The 22131-nt window shown below is 43.0% G+C and overlaps 1 protein-coding gene across 1 annotated transcript; it reads left to right on the top strand.

Moving 5' to 3' along the window:
* Window positions 1-930: 930 nt before the first annotated feature.
* On the top strand, window positions 931-19778 carry sparc (secreted protein, acidic, cysteine-rich (osteonectin)). The gene is made up of 10 exons (XM_030397055.1): window positions 931-1062; window positions 10865-10930; window positions 11363-11416; window positions 12645-12744; window positions 14108-14229; window positions 14447-14567; window positions 16859-16992; window positions 17775-17923; window positions 18497-18645; window positions 19323-19778. Exons 2-10 carry the CDS (start codon window positions 10874-10876, stop codon window positions 19349-19351), a joined length of 915 nt encoding a protein of 304 aa, XP_030252915.1. The 5' UTR covers window positions 931-1062; window positions 10865-10873; the 3' UTR covers window positions 19352-19778.
* The last annotated feature ends 2353 nt before the right edge of the window (window positions 19779-22131 follow it).

Genomic DNA, 22131 nt, shown 5'->3' with positions numbered 1-22131 from the left:
AGTGTGCACAGTTTCACATATCTAACCTTCAAAATGTTGGATTGCGGAAACGTGAATTGTGCTTTTGTTTGCAAAAGGGAAAAAAAGGAGGTGTGTTAACATCAGTTAACAATTTACAGTAAATGGTACACTCATGTTTGAAACATTCTCAGTAAAATCCCAGTAAAAGTAAGATCAGAACTTTCTGTTTCCAAGAAGCAAGAGGCTCTGCACATGTCCATGTGACATACACTCTGCGTGGACGTCCGTCTGCAGCCTATAATGAATGAATACGCAACTTTTAAACCAGGATCCATTCAGACAGACACTCAATATGATACAAACAACACAGCTTGCTCAACCCTTGTATGTCATAATGTACACATCCAGAGTGTATCAGCATGTATGATCCATAAACAGACGTAGACAGGATGCACAAACAGTTCTGCGCAGGTTGTTGTGTATGTTCCACACACTGCACACATTTTAAGTGATGGGATTTACGTCACAGTTGGCGTTCGGCTGCGGCTGAAAGTCTATTTGTGGATAACTGTGATCATCCCGAACCTGCCAACATCCTGCCTCCAAAACTGAGTCAATGCACAATAATCTTAAATGACTGTTATTGTCGTCAGTCTAAATCACTTTCAAAGATAGACCCTTCAACATGAATGTTTTTCTTAAATTAAATTAATCATGTTCTATTCTGTTATTTTACTATTGCCATCCCTGTGTTGTTGTTGTTGTTGTTGTTTTTTAATATTCTCCTTTAAATTGTAATAATAAAATATTATAATATTGTACTTTTTGACACACCAAATATCCAGCGAGGATACTATAAGAAAAGGCCTTTTTTCTTCAGACTGGGTTAAAGCAGGAGCAGAGAGTTAACATGGAGCCCCACCTCCCAGAGGCAGAGAGGGAGCAGTGGGAGGCTTGAGTGAAGGGAGGAGGGGGCCTGCACCCAAACTGGGACGTCCCACTGGAAATGTCAACGGTGCGAACCAGTGAGGCTGTTAGATCGTCCCGGGCCCCGCACACTGCTGACTTCTCTTCTGGTGTCCCTGCTCTGCAAAGCTAAAGGTAAGAGCTCTCACTCTGCACGCTATCTCCCGACTCTTTATCATGTGACGCTGGTCTGGAGTCAGAAGACTCTAAGCCTGCGAGATCTGTTGGTGGAGAGAACAGCAAAGGTCTGCAGGAACTTACTGACTACTTTAGGTTTACAGTGTTTTTGTGCTGCAGTAAAAGTTTGAGGTTGAACTTTTCAATGCAGATCTACAGTGAATTCACATTTCTTTGTCAGTTGCAAAAAAATCAAGTTAAATATTCTGTTTCTTTTTCTGCCAGTGCGACTGAAGTAAACAAAGTAGCAAAAGCTCTCCTAATCAAACTTTACCTCACAAAATGTACCTGCAATAATCTCACAAACTCAATCCAGTACTGTGTATTTCACACTTGACTACCTGCAACAGGTTCTCCACCAACTGCCTGTGACACTGTCAGTGGTACATTCTCATTTTTCGACCCGCTTTCCCACTATTTAAACTCATTTTGAAAGGACTAACATCTGATTTAAAAGGTATCCGCTGTGGCCTCAAACCCCAGTGAACAATCTCCTCTGTTATTACTGCTCAAACAGCTGCAAAGAAAATAACTCCCTGCAGGTGAAAGAGCTGTGATTATGAGGATTCATTCTCTGTGGAGGTATTGTGTGCCACATCGGCAACAGGAGGAGAGGAGGGAGGAGGAGGGGGAGGAGGAGGAGGGGGACTGTGGTTGAGAGCTCAGGGGAGGAGGGGGATGCAGACACAGGCTGATATCCTGCTTGATTTAAAGAAAAAAAAGTTTTGTGTCAACCAAGGGAATAATCCTCTGTCAAATAATCCGTTTTTAAACGAATTCTGTGTAAAAGTTTGGAGAATGCCGCTGTCTCTTCATTTTTTGAAGTGGAAAGTTACTGTAACTGACCAGAAACTAAGAAAACAAGAAAAAGAGAAAGAAAGAAAGAAGGGAGAGCAGAGGAGGAGGAAGAGGAGGAAGAGGAGGAGGAGGAGGAGGAGGAGGAGGAGGAGGAGTGGGGGTGGATGGGGATTCCAACAACAGCTTGTTGGGAGCATTTCTCCGACAAATATCTCTCCCTTTCTCCCTCTTCTCATCCCTCTGTGACTCCCCCTCCCTGATTACTCCTGGGTAAAGGAATGCGAGTTGCCATAGCGATCAGTTACCAGCTGTTTAAAATGCTCTGTTCGTTAGTTCAGATGCCTTCAAGTGTCAGGTCGTCACCCACAGGGAGAGGGATTAGCCGAAAGAGGCCAAAATTCTTGCATACTTTGGGTAATTGTCTGGCTGTTTTTCATGGGTTGTACTTTGGCTTTTAGTTTCAATGGAGAGAAATATGAATTCTATAGAGCACAATGTGTCAGCAGTTTGTGTTTCGCCCTTTCCTGTTTCAACGTGCCAGTTTCCCCGTGCACAAAGCTAGCTCCATCAAGAAAATAGTTTTCTCCGTTTGGTTTGGAACCACTTGACTGTTCTGCAACGAACTCTAAACCTCAATGTCATCTAACATCTTTGGGATGAACTGGAAGACTGACGAGTCAGACTTTATCACCCAACATATTTGTTGGACCTCACTAATGATGATGTGGCCAGTATGAACATTTCTGAAAATGTTGAAACTTTACGTTTCCTCAGGTTAGATTTTCAATTCTGTGTTGTGACAACACTGTGCTTATAATCCGGTTAGGTATAAGGACAAAACCCACTTGGTTGAGGTAAAGATCATGTTTTAGGCTTAAAATACCACAATTTGTGTCTGCAACTATGGCTAGGAATGTCCCAAAGTCTTAAGAATATTCAGTGACTTCACACTTACAAATGTTGTAAAGCAGTCTTGTACAATGGTCTCTGGCCTGGTAGTCTTTATATCTCCCTGAGAAGGACAAAACTCACTTGGTAAGGGTCAGAGGAAGATCATGCTGGGGCTTCAAAGATCTGATTTTGTCACCACAAATACAGCTAGATAATGTCCACATGTCTCATATAAAATATTCAGTGGTTTCAGTCTTGCCAATCCTGTTTCTTACCAATCACTTGGGTAGGGTTAAGACAAATCAATTAAGTACATAAATAAGTAAATAACTGGACTGGATAGAGATCATGTTTTGGTCTAACATGCCTGGTATTGTGAGCTGGAAAAGGTCCCAACGTCTTGTGTGAAATATTTAGTGGTTTCATGCTAACAAATGTTTACTCGTCGTCTCAAACAGTGATCTCTGACTTGCCAGCCTTCCTGCCCTCCTGAGAAGGACAGCAATTACTTCATTTTTATGGCTTAAAGCAACCGGCTTGATGTCTTCAGACAGAGCTGAAAAATGTCCCAATTTCTTAATTATATCCAGTGGTATGATGCTTAAAATCGTTGGGCTTCGTACAGATTCCTGCTGACAGGAAAACACTTTTCCAACTGCCCAGCCTCACCCTCGCTGTCTTTCCATTCTAAACGAAGTCGTTGTTTCCGTGTTCGTCACACCTGTCGAGGATTTTTCCAAGCCACCTTTTGGAGGACTGAGGGACACTGTGTCTGCTTTAGTATGCGTGAAGTAGAGACAGAGCGTCTCTGGCTGCCTAATTGTTGAGGTGGCAAGTCTGGACCGAAGTGGGAGGAGGATGGGGGGGGGGGGGAGAGAGAGAGAGAGAGAGAGAGAGAGAGGGGTAGAGGCGTTGGAGCTGAGGATGCAGGAAAGTACCAGGCCAGTTTGGCAATCCCAAGAAAAACTCTAATCCCCCGACAGGAAGGAGGGATTGTGCTGCTGTCGGCGCTCGACGTGGAGAAGAAAAACCTGGAGTTTACTGTCAGCAAGGAGAAACAAAGAGGCGAAAAGAGAAAGAAGCGAAGACAGAGAGGAAGAGACAACGAATACAAAGAGACAAAGAAAAGAAGAAGAGAAGACAGATTATAAAGTGTTCATTTATGGAAGTAACTCATTGAATATCTTTCTCTATGTAGCGCTCTTTCCTTTGTCTAGTCAGTCATTCCAGCTCCAGTGCTATTCATTTCAAACCAGCCTGATCTCCTTACACACTGACTTGCTGGCTCGCTGCCACAGGGACCATGAAGTCCATGCCTTCTGGCCTCTTACAGTGTTCATAAAACAAGAAGACTGAGACAGGTCGCTGCAGATGACGGAGGTAATTTCAACGGAAGATCTTCACCGAGGAGACTTCCACTGATAACATCTGAAAACAAGGACTTTCGGTCATTGAGCCTTTATCTCTCCAAAGAGGCAGAGAAAAAGCAGTTCCAGAGTATTAACAGAAACAACTGTGACAAAGAGAAAGCAAGACGTGTCTGGCTTTTATTTTGCAGAGACAGTATTTTTAGCCCCAAACCACAATCGAGAACTGGAGGAGGTGAAAAAACAGTACCTTTCCGAGGAAACCGGCCCAGAACAAAGTGTCTTTCATCAAATTTTGTGGAAATACACAAACAGGGGATCAGTCCTGATGAAGGAAAGAGGGGGGGGAAGGGAGTAAAAGAGGTCAGGTGACAAGAAAAACTCAGGTTACATATATCCTGACTTTTCTCCTCTTCTTGTTTGTGCTCTTTGTGCTCAGAGTTTCCTGAGCGATCGGGGTGACTGGTGGTCTCTCTGAAGCTGCTCTTTGTCCAGGAAATCCTGAAAGAGTTTCCCTCCATAAAACTGAATTTGTCAGGTGTCTTATTGCCAGGTGCAATAATCGTTGCCTTTAGTTTTGTTTCAGGCATGTGCAGTTAAAAACAAGACAAACGACAAGCAATTAAGCAAAATATACATACACTAAATTCAACAAATAAAAGACAGTTTGGTACAGCTGTAAACCTTGGACATACCTGTGGTTTGTAGAAAGCTTGGCTGCTAACAGTAAATCCTGCAGACTGGGCTGCCTTTAAGTCATAACGGCAAACAATAGTGTGATTTTTTTCCGCCAGACGTGTTGCTGCACGAGTAAACGCTGATAAGATTCTAAACTGATACCTCTTGTTTTTCTCCCAATACCCAGCATGTTTGAAGTGTAATCGGAGCTGAAAAGTGACAACTGAGGGACTAAAAGCCTGCTGTTACCTGACGATTTCAGACATCAAACCCAACATTGCATATAGCTGAAGATGATACTGGTTCCTGTCCTGGTCAATGATGTATAGCCTGGTTAGGTCTGGGAACAAAAACAACTTGATTAGGGTAAGGAGAGATCATGATTATGCTTAAAATACCTGGTTCTGTCTCCACAAACACGGCTGGAAAATATCCTAAATTCATGTTGAAAACATCTCTGGTTTCTGGCTTGACTACCTAAGACAAAAATCACGCGGAAAAGATCACGGTTTGGCTCGAGATATCTGGTTTTGTAGCCACGAGCACAGCTCGATATGTCCCGATGTCTCGGAAAACATGTTCAGCGGTGTCACAATAACAGAAGTGGAAACCCAGTCTCGAACAGCGGTCTCTCACTTAGCAGACATCTTGACGAGCAGTTACACCACCACCATCCCCTCCTGACATGGAAGTGAGCTCGCCTACATTTAATATGAACAAGATATGACAAGCACGAAGGAAGACAATCAGTCCTCACATCTTCATCTTATGCAGCAGTGATATGATCCCATACCTCCTGATACAGACAGTAAAACAACATTTCATAAACCCGAGATTGTAGAGGTATTTCATCAACTATGATCTTCCTCCATCACATAACCCACTCTGTCCGCAGAGTTTAATATCAACAGAGGAAATCACTGTTCGTTCTCAGAGCTTTATTTAACTTCATATTTGCCTCGCCAGCTCTTTGCATGCCAGCGTTGTTTGTCTGCACTGTTTGGTGGCTGACAGGCTGCTACAGGTTGTTTTTCCAGCCCCCCGAATCTGCCTGTTATATCACCAGGGAGACGAAGCAAGAATCCCTCCCTTCAAAGAGCATCTGAAGCAGAAAGAGACGGAAAAGACAGATATTAGTGAGAGAGTGAGGCAGATGTCTGTATTAGCGGCGGTTCCAGCGCAGGTTGTTTTCCTCCGTAGTGAGTTTACACTTGCGTACCTAACTAACCTCCCAAATTAAATACACTGAGGAGAAAAAGGGCCTCTTTATGAGCCTGAAGTTTCCCTTTTAGCCTCGGCCCTGTTTGATTATGAGAGCAGCTTTCCAAATAAAATAATTTGTTTTGCTGTTACGTCAGTCCGTCCGGCCTCCTCCTTCCTGCCGAGCGGAGCCGAACGGCTCTCTGACCAAACAGGAATATGTTAAAGCGGACATATGATGGGAACACCGTGTCCCTCCAAATCAAATACTCACCCCACACCTTCTGGAGATGAGACCGTTTTTCATTTTCTCCCTTAAGCTCTCGCTCTCAGTGTGTGTCAGAAGTTCTTTTTTATGAAACTTCCTGTCAGCAGTAACACCTTTTTTTCCCCTTTTAGCTCAGCTTGATAGAGAAGTTTCCTTGTTTGCAGGTTATTTAGAGACGTCACTGTCTGCGTCCACTGCCAGCGTTTCTGTATTTTTCCACATCCGAGCCTGCTCATAACTTCTCATCTCTGGACCTTCAGAACAGCAGTCGCCATCGTTAAAGTCCTGCCTTGACTCTGAAATGAGCACTGAGAGATATTTGGAAAAGAACAATCCAACAGTATAATGTTATGATGATTCTTCTCCAAAATGATTCTCTCTCGCTCAAAGGAGCACTTCTTGTTCTATCCTCACCTTCCTGCAATCACAATCTTGTTGTCTTCTAACATCTATGGTAGTAGACAGCCACATCAAAACATCAAAACCCGCAATGTGTTTTTGATTTTGTACTTTAAAGTTTACAACAGGATGATAAAGATACCATAGAATTGATGAATATCTGCTGAAAGTGGAAGTGCAACAGCAATGTGAAACACGTCACGACACACAAACAAACAAAAACAAATCTTCTTTCAGCCAGACGACCACAACTGGATCAATTCAGCAATCGTTGGGACATCTTGCAGCCATCTTTGCGGGCCGAATCTGATCTGCTAGCTAACTAAGCTAACTAAACTAGTCTACGTTACAGCTCAACCAAGAAGGACGCCATTTATGTTTACACCGTCACAAGCACCAGCCTCTTGTCCATGAGTAGATGCGCGTTCCTACATGAAATTGATCACAGCCAGGTCCGTCCATTATCTTGAGAAAGAGAGACATTAACGTTGAGTTTTTTTCATATGTATGTTTTTGTTCTTCGAGCGCCACATAACAATCTAGTTCCCTCTCTAAAGAGGGCAGACATCTTACAGCAGATGTCTCCCAGATAACTCGCAACAAAACCATCTAGAGGGATTAACAGAACTGCAATGTATTTATGATTTTAGGGTGAACTATCCCTTTAGACTTTTCGATTAAACAACATTCAGTATTAATGTCAGATATATGAATTACGATATTAATTTGGACGCTACCGTGTAAGTCTACAGTGTCAGCTAGTCCTTGTAGTCGCTGTCATAGTGTATCGCTGTAAGCGGAAACTTGTACAAACTTGCTCCAAAGAAAGAATGCTACATCGTCCGCAGCTGCCTTACACCTCATTTCACCACATTCAGTCACTTCTGAACGTGCTTGTTTGCTATTTTGAGAGTGTCACCTGTAAAAGAAACACGCCTACAGGCGAGCAATTCATATTTCTTTGTTGTCCAAATGCCAGAATCGCTCGAGGGCTCGTCAAACAACAGACGTCGACACCCTCCGCTTCTGCCTGTCAGCCGAGTGCAAACGTTCCCCTTTTCACTTCATCTGTCCAAACATGTTGCCCTATTCAGTGGCATGGTGTCGAGAGGCCTTCCTGCGTTCTTCAGGACACCTGGCAACCCGCCAGGCAAAGTGTTCCTCCACCCCCAAAATGTCAAGCTCACTTTCCCTCAAAGCGATTTTTTTTTGACAGCCTTGGCATTCATGTTCTCAACTCATAATTGATGCTCATGTTGGAAGGAAAATGTGGACATTTTTTTCCGAAGTTTACTTTTAATAGTTCGGTTTTATTGTTGCTTTAAACCTGCTGCCGTCTTATCCGAGGTGCAGGAATTCCAACCATCCCCGACCCTGTTTAGTAAATCTTATTATCCCCGCTGATCTCCTGCAGCGTCCGGTATATTGTACAAACTGTGTCAGCTCACATCAGTCCCATCGCCCCTGCATGAGGAATTTTCCGCCCTGCAAAGGTCCGGCCAGTTCTTCTTGATATCGAGCCAGAAAATCTGAACATGAAGGGAACAAGATGAGCGAAATAACAGTAAAGACTTTGATCTCGACAGTCGGCGTCCTGAGACACTTAAACTCACCCGTATCTATACCATACGTCCTTTGATGGCAGCAGGACAGAGATGGTTTCTGGATGTCTGGGAGGGACAGCTCACTTCATGGAGGTGCCGAGGGAGATAACTAATTGAGAGAAGAGAGAGGAAGACCAAGCAATGTCATGCTCCATTACCAAACAAAGAAGCCCTTTTTTTAGTCCTTCAGACGAGACGTGATGAAGGAAGAGAGGCAGGGACGGAGAGATTGCTCCCAGTCTAAATGAATGGATGCTCAGACAATCAGATGGAGAGAGGGGGGAGGAGGAAAGATAGACAGATAGGAGACTCATCGGGAACTCTGCTCTCACGGCAGCCAGATATCACAGGGAATGTGTTTCTTTAAAACAGTTTCTGTAAAAACACGTTTTCCATGATAATAGATGAAAAAGAACAAATATGACCAACATCTCTCCAAAAACAGATCTCAATCACAAAGATGCAACTTTTTGTGTACTGTACTGTATTGTACTGCTTTGAGCCAAATGTATTTCGGCATAACAATGCTAGCATTGGAGGAATGTCAAGTTGGTCATAAATCAAAGTGCTGGAACAAAAGATTCAGTCATTATCATTACCTCCTCATGCTGATGGAAAGTGGAGGGAAGTTTTGTAGTCTCCAAAACTTTCCTGGAGCCTCACACACTAATCCTCCCTCTCTTTTAGCTCCGTTTGTTTTCTCCAATGACTCCTTAGAGAATTATCTGACTCTTCCGCTGCTAAATGCTCCACTAAGCCTCCAACTGTGTCAGTAGTGTAGTTTTGTGTTTTATTTACTGGACCTGGGGACAAACTTCATGTCCTTCATGAGATAAATCATTACATGACTTACAACCCAGAGATTGATTTGATTTGAAGAGGTTATCACGTCCTTTTTAAAGCTGACATCTTCTCTGTAGCTGCTGAGTTAAAGCTTAGCTTTCTGAAGTGGCTGCACAGGCTCTGCCGTGTGTCAAGGTTGTAAATAACGTCTTTTCAAATCAATTTGGGTTCTTGGGGCTTCTGGAGACTTGGATTACACCGGATGAGCTGTATGGAGCCATTTTCTGCTCGCAAATGTTTTGTGGACTATGAAACAGATGGCCCCATTAGGAACTGAACCTTCCTCCACCTTCAATTAAGATTTTGGTTTCCATTTATTTCCAAACTGAAGCCTGGTGGAAATATGAAGAGCGAAAAAGCCTCAGTTGGTGGAAAAATGTTCATGTATACAGGAGCTGTTTACAGCACAAAGATACGTTGAACCAGCCTGTTTTTGTGCAATCAGCCACTGTTGTTGCTCTGATTTATGCTCCAGAACGAGAGAAAATCCCTTTCAGCGGCTGAAATGATGTTCCGGGAGCCGCAGCCACAGACAATTTCATCCCGACGTGCCAGTAAACACAGCACACACTGAGGGTTTTGTTTGGGAACTGGAAAGCTTCCATTAGTCTGTCGAGGGAGTTGTGTTGCATGTTGTGTCCAGATGCTTTTGTTGTCTGCAGGGACTCATGAGAGCCAGGCTGGTTATTGTTGAGACGTTATCACCTCAGATTCAGATTCTCACTGGTGGCATTGATCCTGGCTCATCAGCTTGTATGCGTTTAAAAAAAAAAATGTTAAGGATGAAACTAAAGCAGAAAAAACCTACTCATACATTCAGCAGTAGCTGATTCTTTGTTTCTTTCTTTTTTAACAACTACCACATTGCTTTTTGTACAAATACTATCTCTACTAAGAAAAAGTTGTAAGTTACAAATTAATTTAAAAAAGAAAATACATTTTGGCGCGCAGGTGGTTGAGTGGTTAGAGCGCATGCCATAAACGCAGCCGACCCCGGTTCGAATCCGGCCGGAGGTCCTTTGCTGCAGGTCACATCCCCCTCTCTCTCCCATATTTCATATCTGTCTACTGCTTAATAAAGGTGTCTATGCCAAAAAAATCTTTAAAGAAAAAAAAAGAAAATACATTTTAAATAACTTTGTTTAGTGATTCATTTTCACTTATCACTGTCGTCTTTTGTGAAGCTTTGATGTTATAAACTACACGGCTGATCAACATATTGTTTCCAGAAATTGATAAGAAATTAATATCTTAATAGTTTGTGTATTGAGGTGATCCGTGACTACATTTGTTATAATTCAAAATAGTTTTTAACCTAAAAACCAAAGGCTGAGTTTACCATCCAGGTGTTCCTCAAGGAACCGTCTGAGGATCCCTCGTAGTTGCAGAGACGCAACTAATTTGTTTTCCCTTTAAGCCAAAACACGCCCAATAAAACCAATTTAAGTGTTAAAGTTAGGGACAATATTCAGTGGTTGAGATTCAGTTAAAGACAACCCAGTTGCCAGAATAAATGTTTGAAAGATATGTTTCTGCAAACCATGGATATGTTGAAAAATCTCCTGTCTTTAAGTTCCAGTGTTTGACTTAATGTTGTGATGACATTATGCTTAAGGTCTGAAAAGGTTCAGGCACATAAACCTTAATATAATAATCATCACTGCTTGGGTGAATATGATTGGCTCACCTGTCGCTCTGTTTCCTCTCCGCAGACTCTGAAGATGAGGGTGTGGATCGTCTTCGTGCTGTGCCTGGCTGGCCACGCCATGGCTGCTCCTGTAAGTTATACTCTGTGTGTGTGTGTGTGTGTGTGTGTGTGTGTGTGTGTGGTCTGCTTTATGATCCTGTTCCTCTCTTTGTGTGTGCGTGTCCTCCTTTTCTCCTTTCCTGTCTGATCGTCGGTTCACGTGAGAGAGTTTCCATGTCTGCTTTGTGTGCGTGTCCCTGATAACTGTGTCTCTTTACGCGAGTGCAGCTCCTGTGTGTGTCTCCTTCAGGGCGTGTGCGATCTTACTGCACGTGTGTGCTGAAGAAAACGTAGCTCTCCTTCATTAAAGTGCTCCCCCGAGTTTTCACGTGCATCAAGATTCAAAGCCTGTGTGTTGTCTGCTTCCAACTTCCTATACTCTAGTTTTTTTTTCTTTCACAAGTGTGTGTTCACGTGGTGGAGTTATAATGGTTTTATGTGTGTGTGTGTGTGTGTGTGCCAGACTGAGGAGGAGGTCATCGTGGAAGAGCCAGTGACTGAGGAGCCAGTTGTTGAGGTAAGTGTTGCAGTTAGACAAACTAAAGGCCTTGAATAACGAATGCAAGAAATGCAAGAACAGAGATCTTTGGGGGGGGGGGGGGTCACACCTGACTTTGTTGTAGAGTTGTATCCCCAGTCTTAATAGGCCAAAATAAGACCTCAGTTATTCTTTAGTACTTGAAAAGCTCTGTTTCGTCTGTAGGCACTGATACTTCCCCTCTCGTCTGAGTTTGATTTGGCGTCTGTGATGTGTTTCCTGTCCAAGCAGCTGCTCGCTGGTCTGGGATGGAGCTTTGGGTTTCTTAAAGAAGCTCAGTAGTATTTATTCACATGACAGCGTTGGCTTCACGCGTGAGCCCCCAGAAGCCAAAACAGAACGGAGTCATCAGAGAATTATCGAAAGCTAAACGCGAGCAGTGGAATTTGAATAAAACAGGAAGCGCTGTATGTTTGTCACGCCATTTGTAAGGAGAGCGTGATGTTGTGTTTTGCAGGCGACGTAAAGTGTTGGTCTCTGGTGTTTGTTTGTTTCACCTGGGCTTCTCGAGTCAGTGGTGGACATCCCGAAAGTCGGATATTTGGCAAAATCTCACAAATCTGCTCATTAAATTCCACCCAGATCTGTTTATTACCTCTGAGGCTTCTGACCATTCTTTCTCAACAAACAGTCGGGGATGAAAACATGAAATCCTTCCAGCTCCCTCCACGATTTTTGCCTTAATAGGAGACAAACATCCTTTTATTGAGGAAGAGTTCGCTCCTTTATCCTTCATAACCTGTTCTAAAGAAAACCAACAGAATATCCCCGTATAAAACGGCTGGACCAAGCCTTCATGTGAACGTTTTATCATTTCCTGCTCCAGAGGTCCAGCGGGACCAGAGATCCCACAGCTGTTAATTTTAGCCTGCCAGCCAGTCAGGAAGCCATTACGTTCTTCATGGCTTCACCACATGTGGACCCAGCTGCTTGTTATTGTTGGATATTATGGTCTTGCTGCTCCCAGACTCCGTTTGGCCCGCAGGGAGGAACCTTCTTTAGTGGCGATGTTTAAACTTCTTTTTTCAGGAAAGCCAGGGTTCGGTTTAAGTGGACGGCGTGCAGAAAATAGACTGCTGCACGGACAGCGTCTGCGAGACCAAAATCTGATCACTTTTGGCACCCATGTGATAAGAAATTCCTCCGCATGTAACTCATGAAGCTTAAGCGGCTTACCGTCTGACCTCTGACCTCTGTTGTTCTCCAGGAGATCGAGGTGGGGGCCAACCCAGTGCAGGTCGAGGTCGGAGAGTTTGACGAGGCCATTGAGATCGTTGAAGATGCTGTCGAAGACGTTGCTGCTGAGAGTAAGTTCACAAAAACACACAAAAAGAACTAATGATAACACTGCAGTGACTTACTCCTTCTACTGCTATTCCCAGTCTTATCCTAAGAGGAGAGGATAAGCCAAAAATGAACATTCAGTCTTTGTCGTCTCACCTCAGTGGAGTTTTGTCGTCCGCAAAACATTTCTGGAGCTGCACAGCGTCGCAGCATTCTCCCAAACAACTCAAGGAGCTCGGGACTTGTTTTGAATCGAAAAAAAACAACCAAAAAAGTACAAATAAAATTGATATGTACAACTTGTCCAACATAATCCAAGTGTCCAGAAGCCTGCTGGACAAGCTAAAAAGCTAAAAGTCTAATGAACTTTTACTCTTGCTTCTTATTATGCTCTCTTTTCTTGTATAATTTCCGTGTAACTTTCTCTATGCTGTGACCTTTCTGTTGTGGAAGGAGCAGCCGTCTTCATTAAAGCTTTCAGTCGAGACCTGTGAAAAATGTTGTGTCCATGACATCACTGCACGGAAATGCACACACCTGCAGCTCAAATGACGATCTGAACCCAGACCTCCGTAAATCCTCCAGATTTAGAAGTGTCGGTGACTGCAGATTTAAAATGTGTCGGGTTTGTGCGACTCCTCTGACAATATTTGATTTAGCCGTTTCGCTGCTCTGCCCTCCGGCTACAGAATCTGCGTTTCAACGTGAAGCCTCAGTCTCAGCAAATCAAACAGCCATAATAACAGGCCACTTCGTCCCGCGAGCAGACGGCTGTAATTACGCGTTCCACCCCGCTTAAAGAGGCAGTGACGGAGCCGCAGGCAGCACCAGCGGCACGAAAACAGGCCAAGTGTACAAAGTGTACAGACTGAGATGTTTGGGTTTACTCAGCGGATTTGCTTCAGCTAGAAGATGCAAATACCCTGAAGATATGCACCCCATGTCAGATAATGTGATTCGTTGGGTTGAAATAAATCTAAAAAACTACGGAATAAAATGCACTGTTTGGATTTTGCAGTCGGAAATATTTGCGCACATTTCGGTCCCATATAAAGCTCGACAGTCTCTTAGCTGAACGTGTGCCTTAAAGTGCAGAAACTAAACTACGACGCCCTTCTGCTCGGCGCCACGCGTCCAACAGTTTGGTTTGTGTCTTTAATATCAGCACTTTTCCACAACTTCTGCTGTTTTTCCATGAGCAGGACAATAATTTCCTTCTTTACCCAAACGGCGGCCAAAGTCAGACACGCACTCGTCGATGACGGCTTTCCTGGTCATTCAGTCATTAATCCTCGAAAATATGAATGACTTCATTCGAGTTTTCTGCACCGACGGACTGGAAAGTATTTGTGTCTGAGTCGGCTCGCGGTGTCTGTCTCTCCGCAGATCCCTGCCTGAACCACCACTGCAAGAAGGGCAAAGTGTGCGAGGTCGACGAGAGCAACACCCCCATGTGTGTGTGCCAGGACCCCACCACCTGCCCCGCTGCTGAGGGAGTTTTCGAGCATGTGAGTGTGAAAGCCGAAACATCTCTCTAAGCTTTGCGTTGAAACTGAAACCCTGATATCGACATGTCTGCGGCAAATATCGGCTGATATTGGCCAACTGATCAGTTTACAGCAGAGGCACTAATCTCTATCTTCACTAAAAAGGCACCAAGCTCTTATAATACAGCCGATAAGAAGCTCCGAGCTGTGAGAACTCACCTGACTTTCTCCTTCTCAGGTTTGCGGCACCGACAACAAGACCTACGACACCTCCTGCCACTTCTTCGCCACCAAGTGCACCCTGGAGGGAACCAAGAAGGGCCACAAGCTGCACCTCGACTACATCGGAGCCTGCAAAAGTGAGCACTCACACCCTGCTTCAGACGTTTAGTCGGGGATTCACGGCAAATGTTGAGCTCGGCGTGCAAACGGGGTGATTCCTCCGCCCCCGGCTCAGCGCGCAAATGTTGTAGATGGAGATGGAGTCTGAAAATGAAATGAGCAGTCCAGCTCTAATTCAAGCTGGGAGTCTCCTGAAACGAGTCATACCCCATTAAAGGCTGCTTGGTGGAGGACGCATCGTCTCACAGCGCCTCTCCAGTGTTCGTGCAGAACTGATCTACAAACTGAAACCAGGGAGAGGTCAGGAAGATGATCACATTAAAACTGTGATTATTACATTTGAGGGAGTTAATCAGAACAGTCTTGAGTCACTGAGTAAACGTGCAGCGACAGAGTGCGCTGCCTTCACCCTGGACACACCCGTCCCCAGATGTTAATGTTGGCGGTGGGGGAAATGCCTCTTTAATCAAATGACGCCGTAAAATCTGCTCTTCATGATTGGAAAGGCCATTACATGTTTGTTTTTCTTTGAACAGTTTTATGGTTGAAGTGTAAACACGTCGTGGAGTGTTTTAACTGGTTATGAACCAGTCTCAATTCAGCACAGCTACAGTCGGGATCATATATGATCTATATGTTTAGAGTTATTCCTGATGCCTGTCACTGGGTCAGATTCCGACTTTTTCTCGTTGGATGAATTCAAATGATTTTTTTTTTGGTGCAGAGCTGAGAACGAGTTCAGGAGTCTCACAGTCTGAGGGAAGAAACTGCTCTGTGGTCTCTTTTTACAGCAATAAAACAAAGTTTTCCCACTTTACTTGCTTGCTTGCTTTCAAAACAAATGCACAAGTGAGCAGAAGTGAGCGTGACAGCAGGAGGGCGGTGGCGCTCATAGCACTTTTGTCCACAGGGGACTCCAAAATCAACAGCATGAAAGTTCCTTGTAACAGCTTTAATGTAGGCTGCGGAGAAAATGCCTCTTTCCCCACATTGCTTTCAAATGAGGCAGGAAAAAATAAAACACATCTCATAAGTAAAACCGTTACAGAAATGAAACAACAAAAACATTGTCACCACAAGTGGCCGGACACACATGATTTGTGGTAGATTATGACATGTATTCATTTTGGCAACATAAATTAAGAGCTTACCAACCAATGTGCAAATAAAATGCATTTCTGAGATCACTCGAAATAATCTAAATGAATCATCCTGCTGACTCTTCCCACTTACATACACGCAAGGGAGAGGCTTCCTGGACAGGCTCTAACAAAGAAAGAAAGAAAGAAGAAAGTGAAAGAAGTACACCTCTTCATCTGTCTGCATCAGCTGTTTGTAATTCCCCAGGAAACACGACGGGAAAGCCCGAGAAGTTTTGTTCTTGCTCGTGAAGATAATCTTAAAGCCTTGGCTGGATTTGATCTCCTTATCTTCAGTCTCGGTTTATGATTTATGTTGGTTTTTTTTTTTATGCTGTTCTTTCCTACATTTTGTTTTGACATCATGTGGTTTGTGTTTGTTCAGGCTGTATCTGCAGTATTTAGCTCCCACTTGTTTGCGTGATGAGCTGGGCTCAGCCTCTGCACCCTGTGACTGATGGGCTGCAGCTCAGCGACGGGAGGATCTGTCCAAACACGCCGGCTACATTTCTTCCACTGTTCCAGCTGACACATCACACACACACACACGCACACACTGTAAGGAGATGAGTCAGGGCGGAAGGGTTCAAATGGAGATCAAGGTGTTGCTCAGTACAACAGAACAATACGGGATGCAGGTCGTGATTTTGGGATGTTTGACTGGAACGTTTAGATGCAGATAACTTGTTGCTGGTTGTCGTTGCATGAAACTTCCAGACGAACTTTGTCACTGTGCAGTGGGTGTAAGAGTACTTTAAGTGTCACACAATGACAGAATCTGATGATGAATTATGTTTTGTAATGAATGGCTAAAGCAACAATGTAGAGTCGATGAGTTTATCTTTTAAAAAAATCAATTTTGGGAGTTTTTAAAGCTGTTTTGTTGAAATATTCACTGCTAGACAAAAGGGCCCCTTATATCTTCTTCATTTTGGAGAAAGAAAAATCCAAAATATCAGCAGGGTTCATTTTAATATGCCGCCTATCATCAGGTGTCAGGTATCATTAAATGCCGTGAATGCTGGTTTTGATTTGATGAGAGCTTTATTAAATCAATTCACATGGACTAGTCTCAAAGCACACCTTGCGCGGACGTATGGACGTGAGGTTGATTTGTCATCCTGGATTAAAGTTAAAGTCTGTCGTTGTTTCTTGTTTCCTCTTCGCAGTGATCGAGCCCTGCATGGACAGCGAGCTGAAGGAGTTCCCCCTGCGCATGAGGGACTGGCTGAAGAACGTCCTGGTGACTCTGTACGAGCGCGACGAGGACAACAACCTGCTGACCGAGAAGCAGAAGCTCAGGGTGAGTCGTCGCTGTGGTGAAAGACGCAGTTACAGCCAACGTCTCTGGTCGCAGTGTGCAAGGTTTAAGATGTGGCTGTGGATGGGTATGTTTGATTCATCGTCAGGACTTCAAGTTACTCAGGTGTATACAACTTTGTGGTTCCGCTTGGGAACACTAAAACACTAGGAGGGCTTGTGTAAGTGTGAGTTGTGCAAACTCTTCCAGAGATTTAGGATCTGCTTCGGGCAATGCTGCACTTTTTAAGCTACACTTAAGCCGTGGAAATATTTTACAACACAGAGCGGCTAATTCCCTCTGAACAATCGTACATTTAACGGACAGCAAAGCAAGCTTTAAATGTACTCCGTCAAACAGTAGATTTTGTGTTTAAAGCTGTGAGGGAGAGACCAGCTTCACAGGCCGCCTTATAAAGGTATGAGAGGCACATTCACACACGAAAGACAGTTCTTTTTTAAAAGAAATAAGACATTCGTGTGACGAATCACAAGCTTATAAGAGGATTACATGAAACAAGGGAGCAGGGGAGGAGCTGAAAAGCACTGGGGACAGGGCAGAGCTAACAAGGTGATGTGAGACAGATGTGGAGGGAACATCAGGCAGGGGAACAGGAAAACAGAAGAGGACAGGAAGTGGAGAGCAACAAATGACACACGCAGGTGAAATCTACAAAATAAAACAGGAAATAACTGAACCACAGACCCAAAGAGTCACACTGAGTAAATGTTGTCAAGTTAACATCTTGCTGACACAATGTGGATTGTGTCCGTGTGATCTTTCAGGTGAAGAAGATCTACGAGAACGAGAAGAGGCTGCAGGCTGGCGAACACTCTCTGGACCTGCTGGCTCACGACTTCGAGAAGAACTACAACATGTACATCTTCCCCGTCCACTGGCAGTTCGGCCAGCTCGACCAGCACCCCGTCGACGGGTACGCACACACACAATTATTCGGCTTCCACAACTGTTTTTGAATATATGTAGAAAGTTGGGAGTTATTTTGGACCAGATCGAATTTATATTCCACCATTTAAGGTCTTTAAACTAAAATACCCGTGCGGTTCAGGCAGTGGTTGAGCTCCTGGCAGACCGACAGCTGATTGGTTTCCTGTGTGGATGATGCGGCTTGTGATCTCACTCCACAGCAGCTGCAGACAGAAGCTGATGGATCCAGCAGTTCAGCAGCTGCTCTTCACTTTATAACTAGTTATTATTGAACAATGATGATGTGGCAATAACATTACTACATAACTTATTACAATGTGCATGGAAATAATGCAAGTTTTTACCAATGTGAGGAGAGTAAAAAAGATAAAGAAGGTGTACTGGCAATTGGTGGTTTGATGATCATGGAATAATTATGTTATGCTCACAGGGAAAGAAGCCTATTTCGTAGATAGAGCAGAAACGGACATTTACAGAGTTTTATAACATTTCCTCTCACTTCATTGCCATTGTAAACATTTCTATCCTCATCCTTTTGTCTTTGTGTGTTTGCCTGCAGATACCTGACCCACACAGAGCTCTCCCCCCTGCGCGCTCCTCTCATCCCCATGGAGCACTGCACCACCCGCTTCTTCGAGGAGTGTGACGCCGACAGCGACAAATACATCGCCCTGGAGGAGTGGGCCGCATGCTTCGGCATCAAGGAGCGTGAGTATCAAATGTAGAGATGAAGTGATCACAAAAAAAAAAAAAAACGTACATTAATTGCAAACTATTTTGATCACCAAGGAATCAGTATATATATATATATATATATATATATATATATATATATATACAAATTCTCTTTTCCCAGCTTATTTTCTGGTTTCTTTCTACCTCTATGACAGTGAAGTGAATATATATATTCAAATTGGTTATTTTGTCCAGTTTTCTATGATAAAAGAACTTGATAATATTTGGAATTTTTTGCTCAATAAATGTTTTGAGCACCTGATCAGTTATCGGAACTGTCTGTCTGTGTTTTGTTAAATCATTGATGCAGCACTGTTTTGGTTCTTGGAACTCCACAGTCTGAACCACTAGCTGCATGGCTAACTGAGCTAACTTGCTTGTTCATTAGGAGCAGATAGTGGTTACTATGCTCACTGGTATTTTGTTTTAGTATGAATTCCACAGGTTTGACATTCTGATCAATGTGGTGTTCACACTGTTAGTGCAGGAGGTTTAGACGGAGGCTAGCTGGTTAGCATGCTATCTTGAGTAGATATCTGCAAGTCTTCACATTTTTTAGTTATTTTTTTTTTACTTTTTTCTAACATACTGTGTCTTTAATCCGTGCTGATGACGTTTCTTTGTGTGTGTGTGTGTGTGTGTGTTTTCAGAGGACGTGGACAACGACCTCATCATCTAAGCTCCTCAGCAGCAGCAGCAGCAGCAGCAGTATGACAACTCCTAGTCGCTACTAACGGGACGAGGTGCTGATCCCTAAGTTAAAAAAAAAAAAAATCACAATAACGGTGCTAATTGCAAAAACATTTTTTTTAATTTTTTTTTTAAATAATGAGCTGTCCTACCTATACCACTAAAAAAAGGATTACAAAAGAGAAAAGTGCACAGTCTGTACTAACATCACATCTCTTGTTTGTTGAAGAAAACACCCAGTAAAGAAAACTAAAGACCTCTGATGTAAATGTATGTTGTTGACGGTATTATATATATGCTATGATTTGTTCAGGGTTTTAATTGGAGATCAATTTGCATCGTTTTCATGAGGAGACAAAACTGTAAAGTGGAAAATAAAGTTTCTAAATAAATGCTCCCTCCGCTTGCTTTCTACATCAGTTAGTTTTTGCACTCTTTTGGTGGCTTTGGTGACTCATTTTTGTCATTTTGTGTAATTTGGCTTTTTTGACTACTACTTTAAGAGTTGTTCATTTTTATTTTCCATACAGAGTCAGTGTCCCGGACGAGGACACGCGTGTACTGATATATGAAACAATAAAGAGGATATATTGTTTGGACCTTTAACGAGAGGAAAAATCTCGCAGGCTGAGAGTTTTTCTCATAATTAACATGTTTCTACTGACACTGAGAGCACAACACAACTCTTTCCATCAATAAAAGATTGTGAAAAGATTTGGAAATCTCTGCATGCATTCATATCTGCGTTTCTTTCCCTCTGCTCAGGAATTTTTGTTGAGATGATCTGACGTGGGATCAGCGAGGCTCCATGAGTCATTTTGTTTGCAAGCACGATTTAACAAGGTTTCATAGTTGACAGAGAACGCCACATTTTTATCAGTCTCGGAGTTGAAATATCAGAAGTCTCTGGTCTCATCCTTGTTTTTTTTATATCAAGTGCTTGAATGCTGTCTTTGTGTAGCAGTAACATTTTTCTCGTGAGTCCAGTTGGAGACCAAACAAGCCCCCTCTGTCTGTGTTCGCCTGTTTTCTTCTCTGGTTCTTCTCTCTCAAGTGTGATCAGTCTGTGGCTGCTAAAACCTGGAATTCTTTGTCTATGATGGTGATAAGCAACATGTTGAGTTTTCTCTGCTGTTACACTGACTGCTCAGGATGAGAGAGTCAGCCAGATGCCTGAAATGCAGATGCTGCAGATCACACAGAGAGGTTACCACTGTGTATGAAGACGCGTTTGTGGTTCACTACCACTAAATCTAAATCTGAGGAATTCAGTACTGTTTGTTGGTTCAGGCAACACATCTGCTGCCTCAAGAAAATAACTATTAATATACAATGTGAGGCAAAAATTAGCACGTTGTTGGGAAATTCCGATTGTGTGTTAGCATCAAGCTAATGGACCAAGTGCTTGTTACACAAAATCAAGTCAGAAATGAGGAAGAAAGAACTGGAAGATGTTCAGAAATTTCAGTTCATGGAAAAGAAACTGAAAACATTGTTGTCTGGAGCCAAATACAAACTCAAAGTACAAGTATTTTTAAAAGGTAGCTATGCAGGATTTTCCCCAAAAACTAGATACTGACTCCCTCTCATCATTTCTGTCCCTGAGAAGTGTGCAGTGATGTCTGTATCTGCAGAGACTCTTTCCTCTGCTTTTATTTTCATATGTTCTGCTCAGTTTGTTGTGTCTTCTGACGTTTCTGGACATAAACGATTCTGGTGAATCGCTTAACCCAAAGTGTTGGTCTTCAACAATCTGAGAGTGAGACTCAACAAATATCCAAGATGTCTCATTTTGGAATTATTTGTTTACACGGACTGTCAAACCCTACATAATTTGCCTTTAAAGACGTTGGCTTCGACTGTTGAAACGTCTCACAACCTAACAGACTTTACATTTTTTGATTTTATCTGCTCTTAAAAAGCTCTTCTTTTGAACTTTTTCAGTAATTATGAGAACATCTGCTTGTTGAAGTAGCAAAGCCAGACTCCATAAACCTAAAGGATAAACTAACAGAAACAAAAAAACAGTCCACTGCAGTTGACTGTTCTCTTCTTCTGTGGTTGTTGTGGGTGTAGTTAGGTTGACAGATTGGATGTGTGACTGTTGACCAAACTCCCTTGAAGCCACATATTCATTTTGTACTTTGAGCTCTATCTTGAACGCCGCTTGCTGACTGTGATCTTTTCATGAAGCTCATTCAAGATTTGTCACCTCTCATATAAAATAATCAGTAAGCGCTGGTGTTGACTTCACCATAAAACTGTTTCTAATCAGGCAGAAAGTGAAAACATCCGTGTGGATGTGCTATAAAATAAACATGTAATATAATAAGGATAATAAAACAAGGATATCAAGCCTAAACAGGCTGAAATAACCTACTGGTTCTGGGCCGGAGTTCAAACAGGTGCTTTTATGCATTTTCCAACACAAAAATGCGCTTAGAGTGTGTTACAAACACTGGAAAATACTGCAATACCATGTGGCTTTAAAATCACCCAAACACTGAAAAAAGATGAGACCACCCACATGAAAAAGATTTAGAGAATCATAAATGTCACACAGCGAACTCTTTGTTGGCTTTGGATATAAACATGCAGTATTTGTGTATTTATTCGTACAAGGCCTACCGCAGCCTAAAGAAAACATAAAGGAGCCATAAAATAAGGCAACGTGAACCACAAGAACATCCAGTAAAAACAAAGCGTGTACTGTAAATAATGAGGTCTGTGCTCGGAGCTGCTCGTGGTCCCCTGGGAGACTGGAGAGGG

This window comes from Sparus aurata, chromosome 18, assembly GCF_900880675.1.
Source record: "Sparus aurata chromosome 18, fSpaAur1.1, whole genome shotgun sequence".
In the NCBI taxonomy this organism is placed as follows: Eukaryota; Metazoa; Chordata; class Actinopteri; order Spariformes; family Sparidae; genus Sparus; species Sparus aurata.
Note: the sequence above shows the minus strand (reverse complement) of the source record. Positions and strands in the feature narration are given on the sequence as shown.